The sequence below is a fragment of the Dendrobium catenatum genome, unplaced genomic scaffold, assembly GCF_001605985.2.
Source record: "Dendrobium catenatum unplaced genomic scaffold, ASM160598v2 original_scaffold_254917, whole genome shotgun sequence".
Classification (NCBI taxonomy): domain Eukaryota; kingdom Viridiplantae; phylum Streptophyta; class Magnoliopsida; order Asparagales; family Orchidaceae; genus Dendrobium; species Dendrobium catenatum.
In genome coordinates, this window is record NW_021573316.1 from 563,104 (window position 1) to 575,946 (window position 12,843).

At 35.0% G+C, this 12,843-nt stretch overlaps 1 protein-coding gene across 1 annotated transcript; it reads right to left on the minus strand.

Moving 5' to 3' along the window:
• Window positions 1–1,692: 1,692 nt before the first annotated feature.
• LOC110103554 lies at window positions 1,693–7,549 on the minus strand. The gene is made up of 2 exons (XM_020832324.2): window positions 6,560–7,549; window positions 1,693–2,107 (listed from the first exon to the last, which is right to left on the minus strand). Exons 1-2 carry the CDS (start codon window positions 7,420–7,422, stop codon window positions 1,849–1,851), a joined length of 1,122 nt encoding a protein of 373 aa, XP_020687983.1. The 5' UTR covers window positions 7,423–7,549; the 3' UTR covers window positions 1,693–1,848.
• Window positions 7,550–12,843: the final 5,294 nt, after the last annotated feature.

Here is a 12,843-nt window from a genome sequence, read left to right on the forward strand (position 1 = left end):
ACTTATTTGATTAAGGGTCCGCTTGAGAACTTTTATTTGGTCCGGTCACCTGACGTAGCTCTACGTTCGGACGTCAGTAAAATAGTGCCATGTGTTCTCACTATTTACCGTGCGGCCCAACAACCCCGGGAACAGAGATGGGATTGCTATGTTCGCATGTTGCTAGGTATTGCTCTGTATTTGCTCGGTATTGGTCGATTTTGCTCAGCAATAACGAGAAATACCATTCCGTGAAGACCAATACCGAGAAAAAGCAATACCGAGCAATACCGAGTTTTTCTCGGTATTGGTCTTCACAGACCGATATTTTCATTATTGCCAAGCAATACCTAGCAATACCGAGCAATACCTAGCAATACCGAGCAATACCTAGAGCAATACGCGAACATAGCAATCCCGGGTCGTCGTCGGGCCGCGTGGCGACATGTTATTGGCGTCCGAACGTAGAGTTATGTCAGGTCACCTGACCTAATAATTGTTCCCGCTTGAGATGACTATTTTTTAATGTGATTATAAAAAAATAATTTTTTAGTATAAATTTTTTAAAAATAATAATAAATGTGATTATAAAAAATAGTTTTTAGTATAATTTTTTAAAAAAAAATAATAAAAAATAGTTATTAAATAAAAATTATAATTACACTTTAAAAAATAAAACATAAAAAATTGTCCTAAATAAAATCTAAGCATCTCATTCTAGCTTGTATCATGTTCTTTTTAAGCTACACTAATTTTCCTCCTCACTCGTGTGTACATGCAAAGGAAAGCAATTTCCTTGGTACGTAGTCGAAGGCCTGATCAATCTGTATGTTTGGAGTAATTGGCTTTGCTATATTTTGGAGTCTATCAAACAAAACTTTGCTATCCCTCATTGGAACTGAGAATTGCATTTTTTTTCTTTTACCTAAATGGACCGACTAATGCTTGGTTGTTTTCTTCTTTGATCCTAAATACTTATTATTGTGATGGGTTTTTTTTATACTTTATTGAAGAACTGTTCTTCAACTCAAGCTGAAGTTTATCATATCTTCTGCAGATTTTTGTACATCCAATTTCTAACATTGCTGTTTGACTCCATGAGCAGAAACAAGCTTAAGCTCGAGCTACTGATTCAAGCTTGTGCTTTAAAAATGGCATCATCTTGAAAACAAATTTGAAAAGAAAAATGTAGCTTAATATGTTTATTTGCTGTAAAACAAAGAAAAAAAATCATTATATGACTTAAAAATCAAATCAGTAAATTGAAAAAAACACGAGAAAGACATATTTTATATGGGATAATTTTTTATCATTATTTTTTTTACTTCCTAAAAAAATTATTAAAAAGCTACTTTAGACAACAGCAAACAAAACTGTAACAACCGAAGTCAAAGTCACTAGAAATTATTTTGTGCGGAGACCGAATACAGAACGCAATCCGGAGACTAATCAGAATGCGCCACATCAGTAGTACTGAGCCTTTGTACCGGGCGGTATGGAGCCACGGTACTGAGCACGGGGGGTGATGTGGCGCATTCTGATTGATCAGCATTCAGCGTCCACATAAAATAATTAATCCAAAGTCTTAACACTATGAGAATCGGAAAGCTCAGCTCAAGCATCCACACCTTCACAAAATTTAGCCCGCCCGAAAATACATAAAAATGACACAAATCTACATCCTCGTGCATCATTTTTCTTGCATTTTCACCGTTAAAATGTGAAATACTGAGCAAATTTTATTTACTGAAAATTAAATGTGCAGTCTAAAACTTGTCAAATAAGGGCTTCTTTTTTACTTCCTTCTTGACTTTACAAATGGAAGTTACTAGTCAAAACTATTTAAATCTTCCGATCCCTATCACAAAGTCAGCTGATTTGGCTACCGCCGGCGAGACCGCTATAGTCGAGTGGGAAGCAAGTCTCATCCCCGCCTGTTAGTAAGAGAAAATTTGCGTAAGAGCTCTGATGGTAGGAGCTGGTCGGATCTGCCTCAATTGCTTCCAAAAACATCTCCTCCGCGCCAGCCAAGTCTCCTCGCTCTTGCCACAGAAAATTGGCGTATTTGTTCATTGCCTCTCCGTCCACCGGATCGGTCAGCACAGCCAACTTGAAGTACTCGTGCGCCCTGAAAATGTTATGCGGCAATGTATAAATTTATTGACCAAGTTTTGACAATATATGTCACAGATTGTTTGAAGTCAAGCAAGATCTGAGTTTGGCCCTTTTGGGTTTCTTTATCTTTGTCATTTCATTAATCACAATAAAAACATAGAGGGAAACAAAGCAAATTTCTTAATGTTGTTTGCTCTGGATGGACAGAAGTAACATAGAAAGACGGATGAAAGAGCAAAGAATAGAGAGATAGAACTAGTGGATAGCTTTATTGCACCCTCTTTATAATTTCCCTTTTGTTTTACACACAAATTTGCATGTGTGACAGCTCAATATTAATAATTGAACTGCAGGAGCAGCAGGTGCAGAATAAAACCTTTAATCGCTAAGTACCTCGCAGTCAGATTTGGATCCTCTCCAATTATTAGTAACTGTACTAATTTAGAGTTGAGAATTTCGCTTGAAAAACGAAGACCAAAGAATCGTTTAACTTTTTTTTACGTTGACTGAGCTTAAATAGAGTCAAAACAGACGAGCTACAAGTTAGTTTTGTAGATTCGGTCCAATCTTCAAGCAAATTTCGGTCAATCCTGAATTGGATCGAGCCAACTCATTAATTCAGGCCTCGGGCCATTTTCTAGCAAGAATGTATAATACGAGTTAATTTTGAACTGTAATCAGAATGGCCCAATCAAATCATCAAACCATTCCCACTGCAGGTGAAACAATACTAATTTTCAGACACTAAGGCTTCATCCGGGACGGATTTCTTACTATTTCTTAAAGCAACTTTTTAATACAAAAATTTTAAATTTTTATACTAAAAAGTTACTTTAAGATCTTTATATTAAGTTTTAAACAAAGCTTTATCAAGAATCTGGCTAAAATATTATCGACTAGCTTTTATGTTCATGATATCCAACCATCTCATATAATCTTCATTTATCCCCTATTTTGTGCCTCATCACGGATATTGTAAATATAGTGCCTCATTTTTTCAAACTCAATCGTAGGTGTTCATGCTCTAGATGATTCCACAGCTTGAAGAATAAAGTCCTGCTGGGCTGATGGGGAATGACCCATCTTGTTGGGAGATACTAAAAGTGAAAGACTTAGCTAATTTACTCTGAGAGCAGAATAGCGCGTGCATCAAGAGTTTTGAGAATAAGAGTTAAGAAGTACTATTCCTAGATTGTTCTACGATGAGATTGAGAGAAGAATCACAACGCATAGAGAAGACACAAGATTTAGATTTGTTCAATTGAACGACCTACATCCACTGAAAAGCTGGCAAAGGAGAAATATTAACCATTCAAGAGTATCATAGTACAATAGACATGTTCAAGAGTTATATATTACAATCTTCCTGGGAGAAAGAAAAGGTTTTAAGCACACACGAGAAAGAGAGAAAGAGATAATAGTTAAGAGAGAAGCAAGATGAGTGAGAAGATTCTAGGTCGATATGCTAAAAGAATCCCAGATGTCATAAGAGTCCAAACAATGAAAATGCACCCTGGTATTTATAAAGACAATGCTCCCCAAAGAGTAAGTCAAAATCATCATGAATGTTTAGAGCCAAAAGATGCAAGGAATAACCTAAAGGTTGACATTTCTAGCTAAATCAAATGGAATAACTTAGGAGCATCGAAGAGCCAATATTCTTACGATGTGTAATAAATAAGGTGCAATAATTGATTTTTTTTTTACATTTAGGTCAATTAAGATAAAACTCAAATTTAAGACCTCTTAATTAGTAGTCAAAACTCTCAACCAAAAAATCAAATTGAGTTGCATATCGAACTTGTTTTGAAAACCTTGATAAATCATGATAAATGCTAAATGAAACTCATAATAAATTCTTTAGTTAATTTTCATGACAACTAATATCATTAGAGCCAGCACTTGAAGTACGCATGACAGGAAAGTAGGAAACTTAGATGACTTAAGAACCAACAAAATTTAGGAATAGTACTTCTAGGAATGGAGGCTTCTAGAAGAGGCCCCAAAGGATTCTTCCCATGTGTAGTCATTCTTGATAGGCTTCTTAAGAGCCTTTTTCATCGAACCAACAAAATTTTGAACTTAATCCGGATGCCAGTCTTGTTACAATCTTGTCATGATGGTAATGAAGAGGTCCGTAGCAGTAAATTCGACAGAGACTGTGGCTTCAGATTTAACAAATCTCGGTATCCACACAGTCTCATGAACCATTCTTCTCATTCATACCTCGCAATCCTCTCGATGCCTTCGCCAACAAGGTCATATCAGGACTTCTTCACACCCCACTGTTCTCACAAGTGCCTTAACCAACAAGGTCTTATAAGGACTTCTTCACACGCCCCAAAAAAAGGGCGCCTTGAGGTGCGCACCGTGCGCACCCTGCAGCGGGTAACCTATCGGGGAGGTCAGTGGCCAGCCGGTTCGAGCGCCAAGCCTTGTCCGGGCCCAATTTTGACCCTAACTGTCCAATTCGGATGTTTTTCAGGTCCCCATAATTATTTTTCTAATGTTTAAATCCAATTTTGACACTTTCAGAACCAAACAAAACTTCTACCATCAATTTAGAGCAACTTCAAGAGTTTTGAAGTTTAATTTTCTAATATTTTTGCTCCAATCAATGTGCAAACTTCAATAAACACTTAAATTATGATCGTGGATATTTTACTTTGTTTGCAGCCCCAAAAGGAGGTCCACATTGACATCCAAGGAGTGGTCGCAACTCATAATTTGTCTAAAATTGTATTTTTTTTATCGCAACAATTTGAAAGACTCAGATATGTATTTTCGGACTCCGCAAGATTCGACGTTCGAAAGTAATGGGGCAACTGATATGTCAACAAAAATTATCTTGATTGAGCACAAATCACGAGGTACGCCAAAGTTAGAAACTTCTAAAATAAAATTCGAGATCATCCAAACTCCAATTTCACAAAGCTTATAGTCAAATTAAACATCTCAAGAAGATGAATCCAATGACACTAAATTCAGTTCAATCCGAGCCCAAATGAGCCGAAATCAAAAAGCCAAAACACTCTTGGAAGCTTCAAAGCATTAATTAAATGGCCAAACGATATCCAAACATGACATTCTTATTGTTGAATCAAGAGACTCGACAAGACGAATTCAACGAGTCCAATATCGTCAAATTCTAATATCATCAAGGGACTTAAATGCTTGATAAACACTCTATGATCAAGATAATCGCTATGAGCCATCAAGTAGAACAATTCAAATATGCCTTGGATCTTCTCCATATTTACTGATGATGTCACTCCCTCGAAAACTATAAATAGTCTCCTATTCTTCACATGAAAGGGAGGAGTAAAGGGGAAGAAGAGAAAAGCTTTGGAGCTTGAAGAACCCTGAAGCTCTACCCCGGCACCACTGTCGAGGAATATGTGCCACCAGGCCGCCGCTGTTAAACCTCTAGCTGGTCATCACCATCAAACCTCCATATAAAAACCACTAATGAACCTTCCTCCGACCACTATCACCCGCCAACTATAATCCTTGCGACAACCATCGCCTGCCACTACAATCCTTACGACCGTCGACTACAATCCCTCCGACAACCATCACTCGACTACAATCACTTCGATCAAAATCATCCAACTATGACCCTGCAACCCTACAAAAAAACAAACAGACCCACACTCTTATAAGAACAATTTTCATGTTGTTCTCTAATTATGTAATGTGCTATATATAATGTGTATTTGCTACATTGAGCCAGCGCTATCGTACGAGGAAGGGCATTATTTGTAATCAACCAATACCACTAATGGAATCAGTTCAACTTGGCAAGGCCCCATGATTTTCTCTCTTTCGATGGTTTTCCACGTAAAAATTTTGGTGTCTCTTATGAACGCTGCACCCTTTCTTTTATTTGTCTGTATGCTGAATTTTCATGTAAAGCTAGGACATTAAACTCTATATGTCTCTACAGCCGTGAATATTCTAGGACACGACAAACTCCATTAGCAAAGTAATAGTAAAAATTAGACATTAAATACATAAATCTTATAATTTTAAATGCTAGGCATGTAAATCCCTTTTTTTTTATTTCACCTAATAGTATTTATTAAATCCTATTTGCAGCTATACAACCCTATAAATTCTAAATTCATAAATAAATAGTTGAACAATTTATTTTAATAGTTATCAGGTCAAATAATTTTTAGAATTTAACATTTCTTGGACCTTCGGACAAAAATCTAAATCACAATAGAGGCATTTTTATTTTTATTTTTTGCTATTTTCTCTCGCCACTCCATTGAATAAGACCTGACCAATTCTTTTCCTAATTCTAATGCATAAGCTATGTGCGAACTCATGAATATGGGTACGAGCAAATTATTTGGACTTAGTTCAATATTTTTTAATAAAAAAAAATATAACTGTGCAATCATAGGAACATTTAAGTGGTTAAATGCATAAAGCATCGATAAAAGAAAGACCACAGTACCTGTCCAGATCCCATTCGAACTGGTACAAGAACTGCGCATAGTTGGACAAGATGAGCGAATTCGGCTGCTTCTCGCGAACAATCATCGACTCGTAATGCGATCGACGACGTCTGTAATTTAGCCACCGGGAATCGGACTCAACCCTTACTGAATCATCAAGAATTCCTATATCCCCCCAGCTCCAATAATCTCCAATCTCCAATGACTCACCGACGGCACCGGCCGCCGCGGGTCCACCGGAATCTACCCACTGCCCAGCCACCTCCGACGTTGGAGTCCCCGTCCCCATCTGTAAATCAAACGCTGACGAAACCGTCTCCACAACGGATTTCTCCACCGATCGCGCGACGAAGCTGGCAGTCAGACCGAGGATTGCGGAGAGGATGTTGGGCGATGTGGAGAAGACTCGGAGGAAAAGCCAAACCAGCGGCTCCGTCGAATCCCAGAAAACCCTATCCTGATCAGCCTCGTCAGCGACATATACGGCCGACTTATGGAGCTCTTCAAGCAAACATATAAGGGACCATACGGCGCAGCTGATTGGGTCGAGAGCTGAAGGGTCCTCCGGTCGCCGGCGTCTGGCAAGGCTCTTCTTCTGCAGCTGGACAAGACGGAGGGAAATGGGGATGCGGCCTTTGGAGGAGGAATTAAGGCCGCTGTACACGAGCTCGAGGCCTCCATGAGAAGCAGTACGCCTCGCTGGCGAGGGAACCACCCACGGCGGCTCCGGCGCCGCGATTGCGCGCACGGAACGGAAGAATTGCCGGCAGGACCCAACCGCTTCGGTGTAGGAAGGTTTTGCAGAGATGGTTTTAGGGTCTGCGGGAATTATAGAAGATGGGAGAAGGAGGTTCGACCTCATCTTTGGAGAATCGAGAAGAAGAAAGTCGGGATCTTCCTTTTAAAGAAAGGAAAAGCAGCGACGGGCGATAGAAGAACTGAAGGGAGCGATATAAAGGGATCTGTTTTAGTTCAGTTAACTGAAGCGGTGAAGCCGCGGTCAAATTCGGAGAAGAAACCCCTTTTAATGTTTTTTTTTTTTTTTTTTTTAAGTTTTTTTTTTTTTTTTTTTTTTAAGATAATTTATTTATATTGGTAGGTAAGAAAAGTTATTGGCCTGTGGCTGATCAGATTTTAAAAACTTATCAACATAAGAATTTTCTACCAAAATTATCCATAGCACAGTGCTAAATTATGTTAGATAAATCTTACGAATAAATGTTATTATATTTATAGATTTTTTTCTTTTAAATTTTGTCCTTACAGTTCACATTTAGCCTGATTGTATGGACTTTATGCAATTATGCGGATGCTTTTTAAAAGGGAAATTTGAATGTATATGCGGGCCCTTGTATATGCGCCCTTGTATATGCTCCCTAATTTGGGAAATTATATATATATAAGAGATTTTTTTTGTTTTCTTTAGAGAAATATGATAAAAAAGACAAATTTGAATCAAAATATCTAGGGTTGTACTGCTTGTTGTTGTTGATGTCCATTTTGAACGAAATTAATTTAAATTGATTCAAATTAGAATTTGTTACAAAAGTGAGTTCAAATTAAGGCTATGAAAATCGAATCGGGCAAAGAATTGGAAGAAGAAGAGGTTCAAGGTTGGATGGTTGATCGGAGTCGAACCAGATAATGTAATAAATACTTACTTTATTTAAGCATAGCATAAATCTATCTATATTAATGCAATCATATAAAACTATGAATAAAAAATAAACAAATAAATGATCATGAAACATAAAACATGAATGATTATCTACTGTGTGTGTTTTTTTTAAGATCATCTGATTCAGAATCAAAGGCTCTTAATACTAAAGTTTTGAACCACATGGTTATTTTAAAACCACTTTGGTCAACAAGTTTAGCGGTCCAACCACAATTTTCATTGCTTCGCTTGCCATTTTGCTCAATCTCGGTTTCGTCGGGTGACCGAACAGGCCACCCGACTTGTTTCCCGCTAAACTATACTGGTGATGATCGTGTGACAAACCAGCCTAAAATAATCCATGCACCAAGCGGGTTATATCGTGTCAAATCATGATGAGACAGTTCTCATGATTTATTTGGAAGGAATTTCTTTTCATGCCCTTTATAAACAAAAAAACAAAGCTGCTAATCATAAAATTTAAACTATAGAAAAAATAAACTTATCAGTGATTTTCATTTATCTCCAAAAATGTTATACATCTAAAATATTCATATACACAATAATCATAGTACAAAATCATCATATAAATATCAGACATACACCATGATTGCCAGAAAGAAATCTACTAACATAAAAGCTTCCCTAACACCTAAAACTTGCAATCTCTATCTAGCCAAATCAACCTTTTCCTTTTACTTGGCTTGAAATTAACAAGTGCAAAAAAGCAAGTATGAGCAAACCACATCTCAATAGGCTACATAAAACTTACCTAAATTCTTAATAAAAATTTAAAAAAAATTAGGGCTCATTTGGATTTAAATCAAATTATATTTGTTGGCATCAAAGACCAAAGATTTATAATTGAATTTTAAAAGTTTATAATTTAGATATTGCCATGAAATTCATTCCTAATAAAATAGATTTTCAAACAATGTACCAAATATAATACTCAGTTCATGTGCAACCTTAAAAGTATATGAGAGTACATAATAAACTGATTTTTTATAGTGAGTAGGGGTGCATATATTTGACACGACTAAAAAATTCGACCTAAAAATTTTGTGTTCAAGTCAACCCATTTGAAAAATAGATCACGTTTGGGTTTCAAATTCTAACCCGATTGTAAATTCGGATCGGGTTCAATCCAACTCCAAAAACCAAAAGCAACTCGCACTTATCCTCCATCACGCTCACCCGTCTCATAGCTCGTCTCACTCGCGTTCAAATGCGCTTGCTCTGCTTGAATGCCCACGCTCAACCGACCGTGCTCTGACACCCTCGTCAGCTAACCAGGTCAGCAGGTCAACCCAATTCAAATTAGGTTAGAGACGGTTTGAGTTTGAGTCTAAATTTGTGACCCATTTAGCTTATCGACTAGGGTTCATATCGAGTCAATTGAAGGCCGATCAATTTCAAGTTGGACACAGACTTGAACCCAACCCAAAACCCCATCTTAACACCTCTAAAAATGAGTCTAAAATATAGTAACAAGAACTACCTCCATTATCATTACTTGTCTTATCTGACATAAAACACCTACTACAAATGACTTGTTAGACCGGGTTTCACATGATTTAAATTTGCTATGGAGCATACTTAGTAAATCGATTTTGAACTCCAGCTCAAATATCTTGACCACATCAGACCAAAGGATTAAACCAAAAACAAACCTATCAAATCAAATTTTAAAATAAAATTATATTCAATATCATATATTCTTGAACTATAAATCCTTTAAATAAATCTATAAAATAAAACTAAAGCTAAAAAAAAAAAAATCAAACCAATATATATATATATATATATTTTTTTTTTTCAATATTCAAATTTTTTTCTCTTAATTTTTTTTAGAACGGGGCATCCACCCGCTGTCACTCTCGAAAGGGCGCTTGAAGGTGCAACTAATCCTCGGCTGACCTAGAAGAGACACCCACCTCAAAAACCTCCTGGTCGTACTTGATTGGGCCCCACTTAAGAGACACTGCCACTCAAAATGAATCGAGTACAAGTTGAACTGTTCCTAATTATACTCGTCCATCAATCAAACTAAGCAGCTGTGGGTCTTTCTCTTAATTAAAATAAGCGTGGAAAGATACGCAAGATTACGAAAAGGACTTACTTATCCCAACCAGATTTCGCTTCAGGCCTTATCCAAAACAAGAGGGTAGCATATTCAAACGAAGCAAAAGGACAATTTTTTTTTTTTTTTTAAAAAAATCTGATTCGTCGGAAATTTTTATTTTATTTCCAACTAAATTCCCACCATTAAAACATCAATTAATAAGTGATATTATTGATAACAAGAATCCATTTTATTTGTGCAAACCTTAATGTTGAAGTTTATAAGAATTAAATTCAGAAATATCTGAATTTTGATTTTTAACAAAGATATCGTTGAAATGAACTGATTGATAGGATGAATCTAATGACATAAAAATGATTCAATATGAGTCTAAATAAATCACATAGAGAATTAAAGCAATTTTAAAAATTTTGGGATATTAATTTAGAATTCAGATGGCCTGTAAATTTTGAATGCTTATAAACAAATTGAACATCTCAACGAGACGAATCAAATGAACTCAAGATATTCAATTTTTAGATCACGAATGCACCTAAATGCTGAATAAATGATTTATGATGAAAGAAGTTAGATGTGAATAGCCCAATGAATTGCTAAAATTTTGGCTAATTTATGAAAATGGAGCTCTCAAAATTTATAAATAGACCGTCATTCTTCATATGAGAGAGGAATAGCTTAACTTGAGTTTAGGGAGAGCTTGAAATATACAAAACGCTAGAACTATACTCGATGTTTAATACCAATGATCAATGCAAGTTATTATCATCATTCAATTGCTATTAGGTAACCCTCATCATCTAGCTAACATCATATGACCACCATCACCTGATCATTATTGTCTAATTATTATTCTTTGACCGTCATAGTTCATTCATCATTATTTGACTATCAACATCCTACTATTGTGATCCGACCACCATCATTTGATCATCATCATCATTCTACTACTATTGTCTACTTATTATTCTCTGTCCGTCATAGTTTATTCATCATTATTTGATTATCACCATCCTACTATTGTGATAAGACCACTATCATTATCATTCGACTACTATTGTCCAACATACATCATCTATTTGTCTTCATCATTACACTCATACTTCTCTCATAATCACTATTATAATTACAAGAGACCAAATACATGCTATCAATTTTTTAATCTTATATTCTTTAGTTATGAAGAATAGTGAATTCTTTAATTGCAAGTACATAGTAAATTACTAAATGACTCCAGTTTGATCAAACCTAATAATTTTTTTCCTTCTTGAATTTCCCATATAAAAGTTTTGATATTTCTAGCATTCTTCTTTTTTATATGTTTGTGTGATGCATCTTCACGCGCACAATATTAAGATAAAAAATTCTCAATCATCATTGATTTTTTTATGTAACAATTATATATAACTATGTTATAAAAATTTTAATTATTATAAATTGTATTAAAAACCTATATTAAATTTATATTTTTGTATTAATTTTAAATTTTATTTTAAAAGATATACATATTCAAGGGCTTTAGTTATCATTATGTGTAGATGTTCTAATTTTATTGACAAGACATTTTTTAAATATTTTAAAGTTAAAAAAATCAAGAAATATTATTGTTACCAAAATTATTATTTGAGTACTCTACTTCTTGTGTCAGCCTATCATCAAATGATTGTTTAAGCCCTTAATTTAAAAATCATAAATTTGAATATAGAGATAGAGATGTGTGAATATTATGCTTTCATATTTAGCATATTTAAAAAATATTATTATAATCTGTGTTATACATAAATCAATTAAATTTGAGGTAATGTTATTATCTTTATTTGGAAAAACTTTATATCGATTTATCTCATCAATTAAAATATTTTTTGTCATGAATGTGTTGATTTTATTTTTTAATTATTATATGTCAAATCAGAAAAATATGTATAAGATTACAGGGTATATAATTTCTAAAAGAGTAATTATCTGCTTCCCCACCTATAATAAAATTCTTAATAAAATATCATCTTGAGTTGACGTTAAGAATAAAAAAAATAAAAAAAAAAGTATACTGCAAAATCACATAATATTCTCTCTCTCTCCCCCTATTAGTGAAAGTATGACAAAATGCTTAATGGGATATGAGCTAGGCAGCAATGCAATGAAGATTTAAAACATTTATGTAATTTTTTTATCATGTGAAATGACTTAATTATAAGTTAATATTCTCAGAAGATATATATTTATTTCAAGTTGGAGGTAAAAGCCTAAAACACAGCATATGCAAATTCATTTTACAATAATAATTTTTTGAACCATGCTTATTTTATCTTTTAAATAAATGAGTCTGGTCATGGAAAAATTATTATGTTCAGACAAATATCGAGATATACCGAGTGTTGTACCGAGCACAGTACCAAGCGCCCAAGTGACGTGACGCTTAGTTATTGGTCTCTGGGCGCGTTCGGTGTCCGGACACAATAATATGATTCAACTAAAGCCCATAGAATTAAGCTAGAGCTCAAGCTCAAATTTGACTAATTTTTCAAGCTCAAATTACAAGTGGA

What these genes read in the sequence shown, in the direction of transcription:
- LOC110103554 (XM_020832324.2), bottom strand. Translation starts at nt 7,422, where the DNA reads ATGAGGTCGAACCTCCTTCTCCCATCTTCTATAATTCCCGCAGACCCT. An exon ending in TTCGAATGGGATCTGGACAG is followed by an intron (nt 2,108 to 6,559) that starts GTACTGTGGTCT and finishes TAACATTTTCAG; the next exon opens with GGCGCACGAGTACTTCAAGT.